Raw genomic sequence first — 22,420 nt, 5'->3', positions numbered from 1 at the left:
GAATATATTAAATGAATATAGTCATAATAAATGAATACGTCCTTAGAATATATATATGACTATATGAATGTAAGTCATAAGAATGAAAGTTCTTTGGATCATAAATACTAAGGTGAAATTGAGCTTGTCAAAAACAAAGTAATTTTAAAAATCCAGTAAAATACTATCATATGTAATACAAAGTAACCAAATGCTAAAGCGGTAGCTCTGTTCTCTCTGAAAGCTGTACACTTCATGCATTACCTGTGATTTTTCCACGGAAGCATTGTGCTTGTCACACATGGGGCTTATCTCCATGCCACGTTCCCTCTCTCGGTCTCCTTGGCGGAAGAACTCCTCCATTATCCGGTCCGTCCACTGGCGGTACAGCTGGAGAGGCTTTGTTGGGTTGCTCAGATCTGCACAGTGCACCATATTCTGAAGAACCTAAAATAGATGGATGCATTCTCTATTCACTCCTGTTCCTTTTTTTTTTTTTTAAAAAAAACAAAAAACTAGAAATTCACATTGGATGACTACAACACTTAAAAATACACGTAGTGTAAGATTTATTCCAAACAGCTCAACCATGATGTGTCTGTCTATAGTTCACACTTGTATTAATAGTTCCAAATTATGCCACTTCTACTGCATCTAAATAGCTTAAGAGAAACTGTTTATGTGCATGGCTGACTAGATTCAGAGCTGCTTAAGTGGCTGGTTCTGTGGGGTGTTTGTTTGTTAGTTTTTTTAATTAATGTAGATGCAAACAGAAAGACCAGTAGAATTTTACCTGGTTAATTCTCAGGAATAAAAATTTGGATAAAAATCCTGCCTACAATTGCTGAAAGTATAAGGTGGGAGAAGGAAGAAATACATCTTATCAAAGCTGAACACACAGACATGTGCACATGTGCACAGACACACACACACAGAGCAAACTCAAATAAGGCTTTACCTGAATCCTATCGGAATAATTATCAAGAAGAAGAACTCCAGAGCTTGTCACTTTCTTAGTTTCAACCATAGTCTTCAAATCAGCCAGTAGATTCATGTGTTTTGACATATCTGTTGCAAGTACCTTAAAATATAGAGAGTATATTATTAAGTTCAGAGAAAACAGAATTTACACATGAAAATATTATGCATAATATAAGAATGAAAAAGGAATAAAACAACACTATGCCTTTTAATGACAGTGGAAAATCCTTACTACTCCTTGGGGGCAGAATCTTTTCCCCTTTGCTATCAAGTTTTCCCAAAGCCCAGATAAATGTGTGTAATATACAGAAATGCTAGGCACTGACAACCACTTTCATGGTGAAAAATGGGTGACATCTCCATGGATAAGACGTCATCACAAGTTTGTAACTTTTTGAAAGCTAGAGATTTTCCTGTGTCTCATAATCACTGAATAAGATGCATAGAAAAAAGAGTAAAGTCATGGATGTCTAAATGGCACTGTCTACTGATGAGAAAAGGTGGGGAAAAAATCCATTTGAGCTGTGGCCCACACAATCTGCTTTTGTTAGTCATTTTTCTCTGCCCGCCACCAGACTGGAGGGGCCCAGAAAATAAATGATGAGGGTGAGCTGACATTATTCTCAAGTCCAAACTGCTAGAAGTGAAAAACCTATTACAGAACATCACAGCCAGCATCACCGGCAGCTTCTATAACATAAAGGGCCATAATATGTTTTGAAATGCAGTTCCTTTTACCTAATACTCATCTTGTTCTTATGTCTAAATTATAAACAACTTGCATCACAGTTCTCTTCTTTGGCTTTTATCAGCTACTTACGATGTCAATGACCATTTTCCTTAAAGATTGTCTTTGTTTTTTGGTCAAATTCTGGAAAATGTCACAGTTTTCTTCCTGAAGCAATTTAAAGCCCACAGCCAAATGATGGTTCTCTAAGACTGAGGAATCATTGTACATCAAGGCAAGTTCAGAGTCTGTAAAAAAGACAAAAGGCCAAAGATGAGCAAAACTGTTTGTGAGAAGTTTATCTGATTCTTAAAATTCTGGATTTAGGATGTAATTTCCCCTAAACTTCTCTGCTGCCCTTATCATTACCTGACAATATCCAGGAGGGAATAAATCAGATAACATAAGAGCAGGAACAACACTGGAATGAATCTTGGGGAGTGAATTCTAATGCTACTAACATGTGGCAGGTCATTTCACTCTGTAGGTCTCAGCTTTCTCTAAAGTGAAAGAATTGGATCTTTAACTTCTCCTCTAGAGTTGCCATGAGCTCAGCAGAATATGACATTATTCTTAGTATCTATAACACATCCAGAGCATAAGGTTTTGTATTCCTGATAACTGTGAATTACCTACCCTGCACTATATAAAGTGAGGATCATGTGTTACAGGATTGTTTGTACTCAAAGAGGGTACAAGAGCAATAAGGAATCATATGAACAAGTTTAGATTTGCTCATTTGCTCATGTATAGCTCTGAAAGTCCAAGCTTTATTCATTGTTTTCCATTTTCTTTTCCAAGTATCGTGGCAGTCATTGTATACTGTACAGGGATATTGCTCTTCCTGCCTGCTTGCTCACAGCTTCACAGTGATGTTGTGTTTGGCTGTCTGTATACCCTCTGGTGAAGATTCTGCCACTCTCTCCCTACTGCCCTAGACCTGTGAATTTTAGGCAGGGAGAGATTCTGCCTCTCTCCTACTTCTTGTAAATAGCAGACCCAGATCTACAAGATAATCATTAAAAAACTTTTGATGCTTTATTCTCTTTCCACTTAATCACTGTAAAGACTAAAAGCAAATCCGAGGCAGGAGGATTGCTTAAGCCCAGGAGTTCAAGACCAGCCTGGTCAACATAGGGAGACCTCATCTCGACAAATAATAAAAAATTATCTGGGGATGGTAGGGCGTGCCTGTAGTCCCAGCTACTTGGGATGCTGAGGTAGGAGGATTGCTTGAGCCCAGGAGTTCAAGGCTGCAGTGAGCCATTATACCGTGCCACTGCACTCCAAGCTAGGCAACAGAGCAAGACTCTGTTTCAAAGAAAAGAAAAGAAAAGAAAAAGGCTAAAAGCACATGTATTTGATCTTTTTTCTAACGAATGCATAGAAAATATATAACGAATGCATAGAAAATATATTTGGAAATATATATCTTTAAGAAAGAAATGCCCAATACTATTCAATGGCTATTTTAATGGAGCTAGGAAGGAGAGGAGAGGCTTAAGACATTTTCAACTGAGAAATTCTATTATTTTATCGGAACTATAGAAATACAAATTTGCACACTTAAATTTCTGCTCCCAAACTACAGGAGCAGAGCTGTTTAGACTAGTAGGGAGTAGGTTTGTACAGTATTTTTTTGTTATTTTTTGTTTTCTTTAGATAAAACAATAGTGTTTATTTTTTAAAAGGCAGTTTCTGGTGAACTTTTACAGTGTCTATAAATGCCTTTATGAAACTTTATCTACAGATAGGTAAGCATATAGAAATGAAAATTTAAAACTATATAGGTTCTTAGCACATATTATTGTATCTCTACAGTGGAATCAAATAAACATATTGAAAGGAAGGCATAATTATTAGATACTGGATAATTATTAGAGTTCATTTAAGGAAGGAAATATGCATGTAGACAAGCAGTGTTAACAGAATTGACTTAGCCTTACAAAAACCCTAATTGGCTTATATGAAGCTGAAGGTGAAGGAAATTAAGGCTGTTGACCCTGCAAAAGAATAAGATGATGAGCTGTTCCTTCAAGGAAAAGGGTGATCTGTTGTATGGAAGGTGCAACAAAGAGTCTGAGTTCTACTGGATATAAGTAGGGCCTTTCATGTAGGGCAGATGTCCAAGAATACTGGCAAGGCCTGTCTTGGAGAGTGGTTATCTCCTGACACTTAAAGAGTCCAGATTGGCTAGAAAAGCCAGGAAAGGATGCCTTAGTGGACTGGCAGGCCTCCATAGCCTCTTCCATCTCAGATGCTGTTACAGGAAAGCGGTGGTGACTGTTGATTTTTAAATGAACAACTGTTAACGTTTAAGAAACTGAATCTCAAGGAAGTTATTTAACTTTCTACTCTTCTTTAGGACTGAAGGCATATGGTCACATTTAAATTGGGAGGTAGGATTCTGCAGCTCCTCAGCAGATTTTCACCAAAGACACTAATCCATTACTTGTAAGTAGAGTCCTTGAAGGTTCAGGAATGATCAGAAAGTTGCTGTCATCCTTTGGTACAATGCACAGCACAGAGGGGCAAAGAGGTTAGCTTATATAACATTATAACATTTTTGTTGAAACCCTTTCATCTTCAAGCCCAATATAAGTTACCTCTTCCATCAAGTCTTTCTTAATTACCAGATGAAACTGCCCACTTTCTCCTGTAAACTCCTATACTACTTTGTACCACCCATTTAGCATGTATCGCATTCTACCTTTTTTGTCTTTATCTCTACAAATCTTTTAATCGTTGCTCCCCAAACCCTCCCAACCTACTTAGATACTTAAGCCCCTACAAAATATTAAAGGTTATTAATTTAATATGTTTGGTTATCTGGCTTCCCCTAGGCACTTCACTTCCCCTAGGCACTTCAATTATTTCAAACTTACAAAGTACAAACAGGAATACAATAAGGCACAACATTTAGAGGATTTAGGTGCCATTGTGTTAAATGGTTTATGTGAATCATCTCATTTAATCCTCATAACTCTTTTAGGAAGATACTGTTGTTGTTATCGACATTTTAAGGCTATGTTCCATTCATGGATGGCATGGAGCCATATAGGTGGGAAGTAAGTCTTTGTGTACTTGGGATAGGCTGGGGGATAGAAAATGTCCCTTGGGGACATCTTTTATATACATAAGTATTTACATAGACATACTCATATAATCCTGTACAAATGAAGAAAATGTACCTCAGAGAAGGTAGGTAACTTTGCCAACATCACCTAGCCAGTAAGTGCTGGGGCCAGCACTTAAAACCAGGCAGTTTGTAGAGCCCTCACCTTATACTGACTATGATTACAACTACCTTATAGAGGTGAAAACTTGAGCAGTGAACACTAAACGTGAACCAGGAAATCAACACAGTCCACTCAGTGCCTGGCATACATTTATAAAGACAACTTTGTAAGTATTTATTTTTTATTCAGAGGCCATGCATACCTTTACAAACTCAAAGCCATCATTTTATTATATATAGATCAATTGTGCTCATTTGTTACAACTACCCTGGATCATCAAGAATAAATTAAATTATGCCCAACATATGCTACTACTGAAGGCAGGAAGACCACTTTTGTGTCCCTCTCTTCTGAGTGCTAATGAAATGGGGGGAAGGGTGGGCAGGTACTACCACATAACTGAGAACATGTACTTCATCTGTGCTAATCTTTTCTCTCTCTGTATTAATCATGGTTCTCCAGAGAAATAGAATAGACATATGTATGAGTGTGTGTGTATGTGAGAAAAAGACACATTTATTTATTATAGGAATTGGCTCAGGCAATTATGGAGTCCAAGAAGTCCCACGTCTGCAAAGGTGAACCAGGAAAGCAAGTCCAAAGGCCAGAGAATCAACCAGGAACCCTGATGTTAGAGGCAGGAGAATATGTATGTCCAGGCTCCGAGAAAGCAAATTGCCCTTCCCCCAATGTTTTGTTCTTCTCTTTGAGGTCCTCAATGGATTGACTGATCCCTGCCAACAATGGTAAGGGCAATCTTCTTTAATCAGTCTACCAATTCAAATGCTAATCTAATCTCTTCCAGGAACACTCTCACAGACACACCCCAAAATAGTGTTTTACCAGCTATCTGGGCATCCCTTAGCCCAGTCAAGCTGACACATAAAATTAACCATTACAAATTCTGCCCCTTCTCACCCTGGTACCCATAAGCATCTCCTTTAACCATATTTAACCTCCATAAGGCCATAACTCTACCAAACAGCCTATAACTATCCTGCATACAACTAAAAGCACACTAACACATTCCCCAGAAGTGAAAGTAAAGTTTTTGAGTAATGTTTACTCTTATCCTGATATCCTATAACTTAAATACTAATATAAAGTTAATACCTCTTATGTTATATAAGGGAATAAGAAAAAGAAAATGAAGATATATGCTTAATATATGTATATATACATATAAATGCATTCATAAGAAAATACTCATGACAATTATAGTCCTTATTTCTATAACTGGTCAAATGGTCATAGCTGGTATTTGTAATTACCTTCTTTTACTACTCATTCTGTATTCCCTTTGCCCTCAGCAAGCACCTCAGCTGGTCATGATTCTTTACCTGGTGGGGTGACCAAAACCTTCATTCGTGAAGGGTGTGGGTTATTAGTAGTCCTGCCTGGATTGGGTTATTTTGTGCTGACCTTAATTACAGGGCATGGTTAATACTAAGGGATGCCCTAAGGGATCTCCTTATTCCACACATACTCTTCCCTTACCTTCATTGTGGAGTAGTAACCCAATTTCCCCTTGGTAGTCAGGATCAGTCACCCCAGTCAACACTGTAACGCCCTTCTTGGATGATTGAATCAGATGCATAAGGAGCTCAAAGTGGCTAGGTCTTAACTTCCAGTTCAACGGAATCACTGTTGTGTCTCCTGATGGAAGCATTCCTCCTTCTGAAACTAAGACCTCTAGCTAGCAGCACATAAATTTGCAGGAACAGGAAGCAAACTTTGCTAGTGGGTCACTGGGGGTAATTATGAGTGGTAACAGTCCCATTTCTATCCACTGATTCCTGGACCCATGAATTCTGGTTATGGGAGAAATAGCACCACATATTGGATGCTGATTCAGAGCATATATGGCCTTTATGGCCTTCTGGAGAACCTTGCCCCAGCCCTGCAAGGTATTGCCTCCTAGCTGAGTAACTGAGTCTTCAAAAGGCCATTCTACCAATTTATCAAGCCAGCTGATTCAGGATGTTAGGGAATATGGTAAGACTAGGGACTTCCATGGGCATGAGCCCAGTGCAGCTCTTCTTTGCCAGTAAGGTGAGTTCCTGGTTAGAGGCAATGCTGTATGGAATACCATAGTTTTGGCAGAAAAACTGTGCAGGGAAGGCAAATCTGTTTCCAGAGAAAGTGCCTTTTCCACTAAGGACAAAATGCTACCCTTTCCACCATGGAAGTGGTCCAATGTAATCAACCAGCCATCAGGTAGCTGGCTGATCCCCCCAAAATGGTGTTATATGGGGGTTCAGTGTTGGTTTATGCTGCTGGTGGATTGCGCACTTAGCAATAGTCATAGCCAGGTCAGCCTTGGTGAGTGGAAGTCCATGTTTCTAAGCACATCCTGCCACCTCCATCCCTGCCACCATGGCCACTTTGTTCTTAGCATGTTGGGTGATGACAGGGGTGGCTAGGGAACGAAGTTGACTAGTATCTACAGAATGGGTCATCCTATTCACTTGGTTATTAAAATCCTCCTCTGCCAAGGTCACACTTTGGTGAGCATTCCTTTTTTGTCCATTCAGAGAGATCATTCACATATCTCTTCCCCAAATTTCTTTCTCACCAGTTTTCCAATCATATTCCTTCTAAGTCCCTGACTATCCAGACAAATCATTGGCTACGGCCCATGAACTAGTATATAATTGCACATATGGCCATTCCCTCTTCCAAGCAAAGTGAACAACGAGTCACCCTGCCTAAAGTTCTTCCCACTGGAAAGACTCCCCTTCACCACCATCCTTCAGAGATGTCCCAGAGAGGGGCAGTAGTGCTGCAGCTGTATACTTCTGGTGGTACCTGCGTATCACGCAGAACCATCCGTAAACCAGGCCCTCTGTCACTACTTACAGGGAACTTTCCATGCGACCACATGTGTAGGCTGGGAGAAAGAAGGCAGTGTAATTAATAGGAGTGGCATTAGGGCCACTTCTTTATGTAATTTGTGCCTTTAGTGTCTGCTCGGACCTGATAGATCGTGTATTACACTACTTTTATTTGATGATGAAATGTCGTACATGCCCAACATATGGCTTGGTGCGTTAGATAATACCCTATTAATGATGGGCAGACAGCTCAAACCACATGGAAACTTGGTGGCCCATAGTCAGTCAGTATCTCCTAAGGCCCAGCAGCAGGCCTATATCTTTCTTTCAAAAGGAGAGTAGTTATCTTTCTATGGATGATGGCAGGGTCTTGCTCCAGAGTCTGTGCTGTGATTCACACAGAGGGCTCTGTCAAAGGCTCCAAACAACATTCCTATCTGCCACTGACATTTCAAGCACCATTAAATCTGCTGGATCATGTGGCCCATGTGCAGAGCAGCTTGCACAGCAGGCTGGACCTGTTGTAGAGCCCCACTCAAAACTAGCAGTTTTTGTGACACTCTCTTGTTCTGTGCCCCATCTAAACTAGCAGCCTTTCAGATCACTTAGTAAATGGGCCAGAGTAACACACACAAAGAAGGAATACATTGCCTCCCAAATCCAACTAAGTCCACTAGGTATTGTGCCTTTTTGTGTCTTATGATAGAGTCCACATGGCAGATCAGAGCCAATATTAAGACCTGGAGCTGAAACAGTTAAGACTGGAACAGACACTATAGATATGTATCCTGTAAGTAAGACTTACACTCACTGTTCTTACAGCTTTACTAGGCTTAGCCTTGAGTTAGAAAATGACAGCATGCTACACCATGTCTCTAAGTTACAACTGAAATAAACAAAAATCTTCAAAAGGACTTCAGAAACAAACATTTCTCCACGAAATGACAGAGGGAAGTGGTGGTTTTAACTTAATATTCAGTTGTCAAGGAAACCGCCTCATTCATCACTCCACTCTCTATGCCCTCACCCTGCATTATTTTCCTCCATAGCACTTAGTACCATCACATGCCATAAATTCACTTATTATGCTCCAACTTTTCTAGCAGAATGCCAGCTCTTAAGAGCCAGGGATTTGTCTTGTCCACCCATGTGTTCTAAGTGCCTGAAATAATATTTATTATAACATTTAGTAGGCTTGCAGTACATTTTTGTTGAATAAAATAATCTCTGTAGCTATATCTATATAATCACATTTGATAAACATGAATTTATCCTTATTTTGAAGGTGTGGGTTTATACAGAAAAATAAAATTCTACATACAATCTACTAGTGTAGCTATGAAAATTTTAATTTCAAAATAAAAGTAGAGAAATAAAAAAGTGTATACTGACAGCTAGATACATCTTAACCTTAATATAATGAAATGCCTCTGCTCTTGGAAACCAAAAACCGCATGCTTTGAATGCATCACTAATGTGAATAAATCTTTCTGCCCTAAACTTAGGCATCTTTGCTATTAACAAAAATAATTCATTTGCCAAGTAAAATTTAATGCTATATTCTGTACTTTTGACACTTTTTTTCAGAAAATAAAGCTAAGTTAAATATACCCTCCAGCATTTTATATTCAAAAGTTCATGATGCTATTTACATTTTATGGATTTATTTATTTATTTATTTGAGATGGAGTTTCACTCTTGTCCAGGCTGGAGTGCGATGGTATGATCTCGGCTCACTGCAACCTCTACCTCCCAGGTTCAAGCAATTCTCCTGCCTCAGCCACCTGAGTGGCTGGGAATACAGGCATGCACCACCACACCTGGCTAATTTTTTTGTATTTTTTTTTTGTAAAGACAAGGTTTCACCTTGTTGGCCAGGCTGGTCTCCGAACTCCTGACATCAGTGATTCACCCATCTTGGCCTCCCAAAGTGCTGGGATTATAGGAGTGAGCCACTGCACCTGGCCTATGGATTTATTTATATGCATCATCCTTTAAAAATATTTACGTAGCTTCCTGCCTGAAATTTCAATTTCTCTAAATCCTGTTCACAGTACCCACACTCAAATCATTTATTATAGCTTAACCAACTCTACCAGGTAGAATTGTTCTCTCTGCTTGCAGAACCTCCAGCATGCTTTCAACGAGTATAAATACAATTAGTATAAAATCATTTGGCACCTAAAGCTAAAACAACTGAAATAATTAAGAAAAACGAAGAGCACATGTAAGAAGCAGGAGGATTAACTGCCCTGGGAACCAGCCAAGGGAATCCCCAGCGCCCCCCATGTGCCTTAAGCTCTCAGTGCTTCCGTAGCTTCCTTAAAGTAAGACAAGTAACCAACTATGGGTTTATAAATTTGATAATCAGAGGTCTTTAGAATTCTTTATTATGAGAAATATGGATTCAGCTGCAGGCTTTGGACAGGATGGCAGCTCCAGCTCTGAGGCAAGAGCTGAGAATGTGCTGGCTTGACACATGGATGCTCAAGCCATCCATAAAATATAAAAAGTCAAATTTTAAAAAAGGTTTACTGCAAACTAAAAATAAGCACAAATTTTGATAAAATATTTCACGAAGCTACATATCACAAGTTTACAAGTTATTAGAAGGACTCCTTTACTGCATGCTGGGAAGATAATTCTCTTACACGATCCCTAGCCAAACCAAGCTAACTAAGGCTGTAATTTTGATAATGCCCTGGGGCCCGGAACAACCTTGGGATACTTTCCTGTACAAAGTGACAATGCTGATTCATTCCCTCAGGAATAACACAGCCTCATCACACCTCATCGTCAAAAAAACTTTAGCAATCCAAAGCTACTCTGGCAACTGTGAACTTCCCTATGTCGCTTTGGTCACACAGAAAGGAGATCATTGCAATATTACTAAATAACAAAGAATTTGCAGCGGCAGGATTAGTTATCCTTCCATCCCCCAGGCAGGTCACCAGCAAAATGACTTTAAACAGACATCCTAAGGAGATAAAATTATCTTCTTCAGTTTCCTCCACTATTTCATTGGTTCTCAAACTTTAGAGTATCAGATTCATCTGTAGACTGAGGCCTTGTTAGCTTAAATGGCAGACTGCACAGGGACCCTGATGCCAGGGTCCTCCAGGTGCCAGTCAAAGCCCAAGTGCCCTTTAAAGCAGGGGTCCCCAATCCACCCATCGGCTGTGGACCAATATTGGTCCGTGGCCTGTCAGCAACTGGGCTGCATAGCAGGAGGTGAGCAGCAGGCAAGCCCGCATCAGTACTGCCTGAGCTCCGCCTCCTGTCAGATCAGCAGGGACATTAGATTCTCCTAGGAGCATGAACCCTACTGTGAACTGCTCATGCAAGGGACCTAGGTTGTGCGTTCCTTATGAGAATCTAACTAATGCCTGATGATCTGAGATGGAACAGTTTCATCCCAAAACCATTCTCTCCCTGCTCCCCCAGTTTATGGAAAAATTGTCTTCCATAAAACCTGGTCCCTGGTGCCAAAAACATTGGAGACTGCTGCTTTAAGGGCTCAAAAGAATGAAGAATAGAGCAGGTCCTCATTACCCTTAAAAAATATATCAGAGTACTTGGAAGACAGTGACCTTTCTATCAGTTGTTTTAATTTGTCCTCTAAATCTACTCTTAATTCTAAGGGAACATATAATATGCTATATAACAGAATGCAAAGAAAACATACCAGTTTGAATGTTTGGTGTTTAAGATATATATATATATATCTTTAACACAAAAATTTTATGTAAAAATACATTTTATGTATTTACTAAAAATTGATAAAATTCAGAATATCTCAAGACATTCATAAGCATCAAAATAAATCAGGCCAGGCTCATGTAAAGTGCCAGCATGCACTGTATTGCATGACCTCCCTGCTCTTCTTAGAAAGGACATAATGAACCCTCCCCACTGATACCTCCCCACTGATACCATGTAAATGCAGGGAGCTGCATCCAATGTGTATTAATATTTATATGTATGCTTTGATGAGTTCTAAAAGTACCTCATTATAGGTGCTCATAGGTAGGTAGAACATGAAATGTTATCCTGTCTAATCTGGATAAATAAGTTCCTAAACTAAACTTCTAAAAAAATACTTGACTAACCACACATCTCAGGAAATCCCTGACTTTTCTAGTCCTCTACATGGGTGAGTCACTAGAGTATATTTTGCTATAGGATAGTCCAGAGGCCATTATAAGATATAAAAATAGGTGAATAATCCTAAAGCTCTGAATTAAATCTCTCAAAGTAAGGTTACCTCTACATTCCTTCTTTAAATCTGGCTACAGCAAAGTACAGGAAATGAATGGTGAATTCATAAATAATTCTACAGCTAGATTGCTATAGGCATGAGAAGACTATTATTCAGACTCAAGCAAAAATGAAAGAAAGGTGGATTCTTAAGCATACAACATTTTCAACAACTTTGCATATTTTTTATATATAAAAGTGAATTTATGATTTTATAATCTACCATAATTTATAATCTACCATATGGGAGGGAATTAAGTCATAGTTCACTTAAATCACTTACCAATTAACTTCAAGTACCAAACAGAATTTCTATAAACCTAAATCTCTTTACCAAGGGATAGCTCAAGCATTACCTAAACATTCCCTACACAGGCTTTCTGTGCGGCAATGTCAGAGATGCTCCATATTAAACAGTCTCTACTATTCCTTATATTTCCAAATTCAGTGATGACTTCTTATAAGGTGAGATGTTAACAGTGAGAAAAAACCAAATGGTTGAAAAAATATTAAGAAGTTCCTGTTACCCTTATTAGAAGATTTTAAAAAGGAAAGAACAGGGGTTGGGCATGGAGGAGGAAGGGAAGCTATGGCCTCTGAAGAGGATTAAATGATGACCTACATAAAGTGAGGAACACTTAGCATTAATTCTCATAACTTTTTTTTTAATTTAAAACTTTAGGGCCAATACAACTTTCTAAATCTTTCTGCACACTTTCATTTTTAATTACCCTTGTCTAGTAACACAACAATATATTACTTTTAAAGAGAACTGGAACACATTTTTCAAATATCACATGCCTCAAGGGATATAATGATAATTTTCAGTTAAATTACATTAACATGAACTATCACTAAAACACATATATACACATCTCAAAAGAACATTATGGCTCTGGAAGACTCTGAGTTTATAAAGACCCTTAGTCATTCTAAAACGTACAAAGGAAAAATGTGTTCTGAAAAAATAAAGTTTACTTACTTGTATTGATCAGAAATTGATTGGACACACCAGGATGATCTACATCATGTATTGCACTGGCAAAAATTGCTGCAAGAATCTCCAAATCTGTAAACACAGCCTGGAAAATCAGACAATATAGATAATATTACTATTCTACAATGATATGAATTAAAAGTATAAACAAATAAGAAATCTCTAGAATTTAAATGGAAAACAAAATGAAGCTTCAAAATGTGTTACAATGTGTCAAGGGACAGTCTTAGATACTTGTGAACTTTTAAAGTATAATCTTGGAAGAAAATATTTTATCTAATTTTATTACATCTCATGATCAAATGTTTTCCATTCACTGTATTTTTTAAAATATTATTTTAAAACTCTGAAATTATTTTAAAAGAAAATAATAGTTTATTTTCTAAATATTTAAGATGTCTAAGAATATTCTGAAAATGTACATAAAATTAGTAAGACATTAGCAATTATTTTCTTTCATCGAAACCAGGGTTTCTCAACTTCAGCACTATTGACATTTTGGGCCCAATAACTCTTTGCGTGGGAGGCTGTCCTGTGCATTGTAGGATTTTTAGCAGAATTCCTGGCCTCTACCAACAAGATGCCAGTATCATGTACAACTAAAAATGTGATAGTTGTGACAACCAAAAATGCCTCCAGACATTGCCAAAGGTCCCTGGTGGTGGCAGGAGGGAAAGAAAGGGGAAGAGAAACCATCTCCAGTTGAGAATCACTCACCCACATGATGAGGTATTAACATAATTTTATAATGAAAACAAACTGAATTATAAAATATATTTCTTAAGAAAATCAAATTGCTTTAGTAAACAACTAATGAAATAACTTCTTAGGATTTAGAAAAATTAAAGTATGTCCTTCTAATATATTCTATGAAAAAATATCAATATATTGCTTATGTTTTATAAAACGTTCTTTGGCCTATAAATAAAAGCCATCAGACTAGATTTCAAGAAAACAAATGAACAAAAAGTGAGTAAGCCAGATGTGCTTTATGAAATGTTCAGTGGATCATTTCAAAGAAGCAATATCATAAACAGATCAATCACTAAATCTGTGACCAACTTTCATAAGCAAAATCCATCAAAGACTTGATTGTCTATTAACTATAGCATTTTCCCCCATAAGTCAATAAGTTATACTTCCAATGAATCCAATTATCTTCTCCATTGAAAACCCTTCAGATAAAAGTTTAATAGACCTTTATGAGTGGCAAGTTAGTGTTCTTGAAATTTCAGAAACAGATTTACCTCCAAAGCAGGTGTAGATAATAGCACATGAGTAGACTGGACAACATCTGCAGCATGGATATTGTTGTGATAGGCCACATCAGCATGGTAATGGTCTTCGAGAGTCATAAGATATGTAATTAAAGTATCTACTGGAATTTTAAATGTTTTTAATAAATCCCGTTCCTGTAGGAAAAAAAATCATCTTAACATTTTTGTCCTTATGTGAAAAATTTCTCCATAGAGTATGTTTAAAAAAAAAATCACACGCCAGTGTTGCCAGTGGATAACCTGGAAATGGCAACTGCACTCTCACATGTCTAGTGAGGAAAATGGGAACCTCTGAGAAGATCCAGGGACTCTGGGACAAAACCATAGTTGGGTTGTCCTGCTGGAACCCAAGAATACTACGCCCTAGCTGTATGGTGTCAGGAATGAGGTGCCAACTCTAAAAGTTTCTATGTCCCATTATCATGGAGGCAGCTCCAGTCAAGCACTATTAACTCAACCCCTGCATCACACCAACTAAAAATCAACGTCCTCTCTAGGGCTGAAGTTTCCCATTTCGGTCCCGAGGTATCTACAACAGCCTCAACTTCTCATTTAAATCCCACCCTAAGCTGGAGCAAAGGGTCAATAAGAGAGAGAAATGGATATGAAGAAAGAAGCAGGACACAAGAAAGTGACTGAAAAAACTATATTCTAAGGTTAGCCAGCAGGGGCTTTATTCATTTTTTTTAAGTTAGTACTCCATTCTCTATGCAGTCAGGTTCAGATGACTAAGATGATGTCTAAATTATTATTTTAATAAATTGCTTCAATTTGGCTATATCACATCTTTTTCTTAAATGCAAAAAAAAAACAAAATTGATGTTATTTGTGGTTTATCCACACTCCACCTTTCTGTATCTTTACTTGTCCCTTGGCAAAGGAGCAAATAAGGATAAAAGCATAAAAATAAGCAAAAGGTGGGGAATATTAAAAAAGACAAAATGTATGCACAAGCTAGACTGGACATTAAGTTCCTAAATAAAATAAATGTAATAGAACTCAACCACCTTACCTGAAATATGGTGTGCATGATAACAGTCAAGGGCCGGTTACCAGACAACTCTGCTATTCTGAAAACATGAAGACCCCATTTGTTCACATCTTCTAGTTCCTGGAGTGAAAAAAAGAAAAAAAAGATACTAAAATATTAGAAAGTGGAGTAAAATATGACTCAATGAACACAATCATTTAAAAATTACAGACCTTAGGTGGCCGGGCATGGAGGCTCAAGCCTGTAATCCCAGAACTTTGGGAGGCTGAGGCGGGCAGATCACTTGAGGTCAGGAGTTTGAAACCAGCCTGCCCAACATGGTGAAACCCCATCTCCACTAAAAATAAAAAAAATTAGTCAGGTGTGGTGGTGTGTGCCTGTAATCCCAGCTACTTGGGAGGCTGAGGCAGGAGAATTGCTTGAACCCAGGAGGCAGAGGTTGTAGTGAGCCAAGATCGCGCCACTGCATTCTGCACTCCAACCTGGGTGACAGGGCGAGACTATGTCTCAAAACAAACAAAACAAAACAAAACAAAACAGACTTCAGTGTAAAGATTGTTAGATTGTTTTAAACAATGATTCATTTTAAATGTTAACAGACACACCATGTAAGCATAGGCAAACTTTAGGCACATTTACTTAAATGTACTGAAAATTGAACAGTATGGCTTAACCTTGTGACTTTGACATTACAACACATTTATGTACTTTTTAAGTATCAATCACAAAGCACTTCTTTAATGGATAAAATCTATTCACAAAACCTTAACTGTTTTCCTAAAACCCAGAAGACATGACAGATTTCTAACTCTTTAAGGCCAATGAAATGAAGATGCAAATAATCGCCCCCCAAACCCCTAAAACATACCAAACCACCTGTCTAGGGCACTTTAAAAGGAGCTTTATAAAATGCCTTCCCATCTTCAAAAAAAGAAAAAAAAAACCCCAATTAATAAACCTTTCTATCCATTTAAAAGACTAGAAGTGAAAATTCATGAAAGGGCATCATTTAATATTTATGATCCTGATCTTTGAAATCATCATACCTTGGCAAGGACATCTTCTTGTTCAGTTTTAACTCCAAATCTTGGGATACTTGAATTAGTCAGACTAGAGCTGTGCATCAATTTCTTGACTCCACTGATCTGAGACATTGGTCTTTTCTTTTTCTCCTTTTCCTTCTGAGTTGGAGAAGGAATTTCCACTTCATGTTGCTTATCTTGAGAAATTTAGAAAATGTTCTATATTTATTATTAATTCTATCTGTTTTATATCATATGCATAATTGGAAGGATTATAATTGATCATTATATATTCCAGGAAATGTTTCCAACTAAAAAGTTTCCTTTTAGAGAGTTCAGTATTTACATTTGAATTGGACTTAATTTGATATCTTCAAACACAAAATTAAGCAAATAAGTTCCATTACAAAATAATAATATCAAATGTATTCCATGGTTACCTCTTTGATACGATGTCCTAATAAAAAATGCTGCAAGACTTAGCATGACAGCAGACTCAGAATACACAACAGGTGGTTATTTCCACTGTTCGATTCCATTCCTTTGTGAAACTGACTTAATGAACTGAATATTGTTCTTGCCAACTAAGGACTACAGTTTCAATACATACTTTGAAATGGTAGAAACTTTATACACAAATGTCATGAAAACAGCAGTATATAAAACTAACAGCTAACTGAAATGGGTAACACTGTGGGAGCTGAAACAGCAGGTTTTGGTTGACTTAGATTAATTCTGCTACTTTTTATTTCTGTATGATAGTGAGATAAGGGTTAAATCCCCAGGTTTTATGGGTGCATAGAGAATCATAAATATTACCTGATGAGTGAATACGTACATAAGCTGATTGTGTTCTATAGTAAAAGACCTAAGATATCTTCTTACTTTCATCCACGATTTCAAGGCAGTGATGAGCAACTCTAACTCATCCTTTTATATAGAACATGTTCTAAGTGTTTAATAAATGTTAACTATATATAACAGCAATTTTGTTTTGAAAGTAAGTCCAGGATACATTCAAATTACTGACCTTTATTTACTGCATTTTCTTTCTGTGGATGAGGTACAAGAGTTGTCCCAGGACACCAAACTCAGCTATTATTAGCAAACTTCTATTTAGCATTTGTATTTTATCTGCCCACCAGTTTACTAGGCTTGATGTACACAAGACGTTAAATTCATCGAGGGCAGGAATCATTTCTAATTTATCATTAAACACCTATTGCCCAACAATGGCTGGCATTTAATAAGAATTTGTTGAAGATATGAATAGATCTCTCTATAAAATATATTTTACAGTTTGGTACTATGAAAAAATGGCAATATATAATTTTAATTCAAGAATTCCTAAAGTCCTAAATAAAACTAAGAAAATGTACCTTGTCACCTGCAACTCTAAAACTCAGAGGCATATAGTGTCGAATTATTAATATGACAAATGAAAACACATAGAACTTCTAACACTTGTTTGGTTTCCAAAATGAGTTGGCACCCCAATCCTCCTACAAAAACAAACAAGCAAACAACTGAAGAAAAAAATTTAATTGCATGTTGTTATTCTCACCTAAGAATGTGTTTGATATAAACTCTGACACTTGATTTCCAGACCGACTCATTTCAGAGAGATGGGTGAGCTCCCGATTAAGCATCCTTTTAAACTGAAAAACAGAAAAGTAAAATGAAATAATAGAAGAGGAAAGTTTAAGTGAAATATATATGCATACTCTGAGATACAGGAAGATATGCCCAAAGAATTTTTAAGTTGTCCTGACAATTTAGAACAGTGCCTTCCAGCAGAACTTTCTTCAATGAGGGGAAAACACCATAATCGGTGCTGCCAATTATAGCAGTCACTAGCCACAGGTGGTTACTAAGCATTTGAAATGTGGCTAGTGCAAATGAGAAACCAAATTTTGAATTTTATTTAATTTTAACTACTTTTAATTTAAATAATCACATGTGGCTCATGGCCACCAGACTGACCAGCACAAATTTAGACTCCCAAGGGCTGAAGGGAAAATCAGGAGAAATAAGCAAAGAAAAGGGAATTAAAAATTAAGAATGTATTATTAGTTATTTAGAGAAGAGAGAAACTAATTTATAGCACATAAAAGTGTTGCCATACAATAAAACATGGAATGCTTTCTTCAATTAATTTATCATTAGCAGAAATGAATATATATACTGATCAAGGGCTCAAAATTTAGTCTTTTACTCCAAAGCAAAACTTAATAGACTTGAGTACTCTTCCAGGACTATGGAGAAGTAAAATATTTAAATAAATACTGTATAATGTTTCCTTTTAAAAGTTGTTTTTCAAGTAAGAGTATAACATTTATTGTTTCTCAACATCCACAAAATTTACCGTTTTCCCAAGTCACTAAATAGGAAACAGGTCAATTTTCAACAATCTACTTCACAATTTTTATTAATCTACTTCACAATTTTTATTACTGATGCCATAGTGCCTATTTCATTGAAAGAAACACTGGAATTAACCTACCAACACCACATGGCATTACCAGTATCCAAATCTCCCAAAGATTTTACACTTCTCCCACCCCCATCAGCTGTTTCTTAAGCATTAAGCATTTCAGAGTCCTTTGACTCTGAAAACAACCTGACGAGGCCTTTTAATAAGCCTTTAATATTTGCCTTAATATACAGAAACAATGTATTTTTTCTACACATAGAGTAACTGCTATTAGATACTTGACAAAAAAAAGACGCATTTACTCTAATCATCAGATTAGCCTTTAAAATTTGAAATTTCACCATAAATTCTCATTTAAGTATGAAGGTAAGTGTTGAATTTATATTTTAGTGATGTTTGAAATATAATTCTTACTCAGTATTTAATTATTTAGAATTATTTTGCTTCTCTGCATAATTCATACCAAGATGGCCTAACTCTATACCGTTTGCTAAATAACTTCCAAAGTCAATCTTATAGACCATCTAGATTAAGTTTTAACTCAGCATTTAACTGTTATCAAAACAAACAAAAAACCCTCAACCATCTCAATGGACTGTTGGATGAGAGAAATGTGTATTCGCATTCCAGCGTAGTCAAAAACAAAGAACTCGTCATTTACATTGGGTATATCTCCTAATGCTTTCCCTCCCCCCTCCCCCCACCCCACAACAGGCCCCAGTGTGTGATGTTCCCCTTCCTGTGCCCAAGTGTTCTCATTGTTCAATTCCCACATGTACCCTAGAACTTAAAGTATAATAAAAATAAATAAAATAAATGCTGGGGAAAAAACAAACAAACAAAAAAACAAAGAACTGGCATGACCAGTACAAATTCTGGTTGTTAAATTACTGGTCTAGAAAGCTTAGTCTCAAACTCAGGAACACTAAATTCACTTCTTTGTTCATATGTTTTTATAACTCCTTTCTAATTATAAAATGTACATGTGCTATAGAAAATTTAGAAAGCTATACCAAAAAAAAGAAAATAATGTAAATCCCCACTGCTGGAAGATAACCACAGATAATTTGTTAAATTTCCTTTTATGCCTTTTTTCTACCCTTGTATGTGAATACATATTTTTAAAACTGGCATCAGGTGGTATACAGAACATAGGTTACTGCTTGTGTTCACTTAGCATTATATGTTATAACCTACTGAAAAAAATAAACTTTGGGCCTTCTAAGAATATTTGTAGACATTTATAATAGAGTTCAAAATTTTTTCTGTCCCTCTTTACAAAGTTATATTTTCTTGAGTAAATTATGGGCTATCACATAATTTAATGAGCTAATATAGAAGTGTCTTCTATTTAGCCTGGCACATAGTAGATGCTCAATATTATTTGAGTTCTTTCTCCCAGCTCACTTTCTGGCACTTGGTCCATAACTTTTGGGCCTTTTAAAGTAATAGCTGATTTTTATCATTGCAGGTCAGACAGATGAAGGATTTGACTGTAGTTATAACCATAAAAATAGTTACTTAAATAGCTAGCTCCTCTTTCTCAAATCCCATAAAGAATTTGGAATAGCATTAGTATGGGAAACCATAGCTATGTCTCAAAAGCACAGCTAAAATGTCATGCATACACAGGTTTAAAAAACTCTTTGCTTAAGACTTGGAGCCAACCCAAATGTCCATCAGTGATAGACTGGATTAAGAAAATGTGGCACATATATACCATGGAATACTATGTAGCCATAAAAAGGGATGAGTTCATGTCCTTTGCAGGGACATGGATGAAGCTGGAAACCATCATTCTCAGCAAACTAACACAGCAACAGAAAACCAAACACCACATGTTCTCACTCATAAGTGGGAGTTGAACAATGAGAACACATGGACACAGGCAGGGGAACATCACACACCAGGGCCTATCAGCGGGTAGGGAGGGGAAGGACAGCATTAGGCGAAATACCTAATGTAGATGACAGGTTGATGGGTGCAGCAAACGACCATGGCATGTATATACCTATGTAACAAACCTGCACGTTCTGCACATGTATACCAGAACTTAAAGTATAATAATTTAAAAAAATTTGCTTTACAGATAAATTCACACTTGGAAAAATATACTCATTAGACAAAGCATATTCCAAAGAAAAGAGTCTGCTAAACATTTTAAACACACATTCAATGAAATATCTCTTTGACCTAAAATTGTTCATGTTATGAGCTAAAAGTTGCTATTAAGAACTACCTGGTCATGACAAAGTCCTTTTTTTCATAAAAGATAGGAGAAGAGGCAAGGCTTTCACCATTGCTAGAATCTCAGCAGTCTATACAGGAACTGCTGCCCTCCTTGCACTTCTCTCAATAAAGCAAAACAAGGGAAGCCTTCTGGGAGTGATTGATAAAGATAGAGACCCAGTTATCACAGGTTCATCTTCTAACTTGTACACAAACTAGTATAAGGATTATGTTGCCCAAGGAGAACATGTGGATGCTACCTGCAGATATGCTACATATATTATTGGATTTTTCTAAAAGAATATAAAGAACGAAGTATAATTTTCCTGGCAGTTTGCTTAAACAATTCACCAAAATAGCCAGTTAGTACAGATAACTGAAGAAAAAAGCCAGTGAAAGGAATCTAAATATTGTACAGACTAGATAAGTGACATCCTGCATGTTCATCTTTCTGGTCATATACATTATTCCCAGAGTACTTTCCAGCCTTTGTTTAAAACACAAAAACATGGATTGGAGAAATCCTCCATCACATGCCCACCTCCCTGCCAAGGCTTATGAGGGACTCCAAGGAAGTCAACATTTCATTTTAACATAATTATAAAAGACAATATTTGAAGCAATTACTTCTCTACTCTAGGAAGACGGTATAAGGAATTTCCTAAAGATAATTCTGAAGTGTACATTAAGTTATAACACAAGGGTATTTTCTAAAAGGAATTAACATTGTTTTCCTTTTTTGCTATCCATATAAAAGTTTCAGTCCAGCAAAGCTAAATGAATAACCACAAAAATTACCATAAGTGCTTTCTCAACTGGTAGTTGATCTCACAAATTGGTTTTGGAGTGCATAGCTAGATGTACTAAAAAAATGCACTAGATCATTCAACAAACATTTAAAAATGTGATACTTCTCTCATCTAAAAATAATTATATAATATTTACTAAGATAACTACATAAAATTACCAAAGGGGGAAGGACTGATTTAAAGCTAATACAATGTATTCTTCTGGGAAATCCCATCATATTTCTCAATTAATAAATTTAGAAGGGACAAAACATTAAACTGCTGTTTGAAACGAACCGATTGTAAAATGCACAACCATTTAAGCATTTAGTTTATTTTTTTAAGTGACCTCTAAATATTTTCCATTGATGAATTTCTAATTGTTTTTGGCCTAAGTAGTCTGAAAACAATACACAGATTTAGGGTTGCAACTAAAAAAACAGGGGAGGATTTCTAAGTGAATGCTTTCGAATCCTTTGTTCTCATTATACATCAGAATGTCTGTGTACAGCAGTTAAGGCATAAAGGAAAGTAAAAATGCAGTTGAATCTCAATACTGTATTTTGCTTTTCAGAACTGCAATTCTTCAATTTACATTAGCCATTTAAGATTGTTCAGGAAGCAAACTAAAATAATAAAACTAAATGTTCTTAAATGTAATCTCC

At 36.7% G+C, this 22,420-nt stretch overlaps 1 protein-coding gene across 7 annotated transcripts in view; it reads right to left on the bottom strand.

Annotated features, from left to right (window-relative positions):
- PDE4D (phosphodiesterase 4D) overlaps positions 1–22,420 on the bottom strand; it is a 1,528,950-nt gene that overhangs the window by 6,360 nt on the left and 1,500,170 nt on the right. For all 7 annotated transcript variants that reach the window (XM_034960060.3, XM_063604447.1, XM_034960062.3 and 4 more), the window contains 8 exons: positions 17,869–17,962; positions 16,329–16,501; positions 15,304–15,402; positions 14,262–14,426; positions 13,000–13,099; positions 1,781–1,935; positions 938–1,060; positions 244–426 (listed from right to left, as the gene is read on the bottom strand). In XM_034960060.3, the coding sequence (XP_034815951.1) occupies positions 244–426; positions 938–1,060; positions 1,781–1,935; positions 13,000–13,099; positions 14,262–14,426; positions 15,304–15,402; positions 16,329–16,501; positions 17,869–17,962 (1,092 nt within the window). The remainder of the gene's footprint in view (positions 1–243; positions 427–937; positions 1,061–1,780; positions 1,936–12,999; positions 13,100–14,261; positions 14,427–15,303; positions 15,403–16,328; positions 16,502–17,868; positions 17,963–22,420) is intronic.

This window comes from Pan paniscus, chromosome 4 (genome assembly GCF_029289425.2).
Source record: "Pan paniscus chromosome 4, NHGRI_mPanPan1-v2.0_pri, whole genome shotgun sequence".
Taxonomy (NCBI): Eukaryota; Metazoa; Chordata; class Mammalia; order Primates; family Hominidae; genus Pan; species Pan paniscus.
The sequence above is the reverse complement of the archived record's forward strand: the minus strand, read 5'-3'. Positions and strand labels throughout refer to the sequence as shown.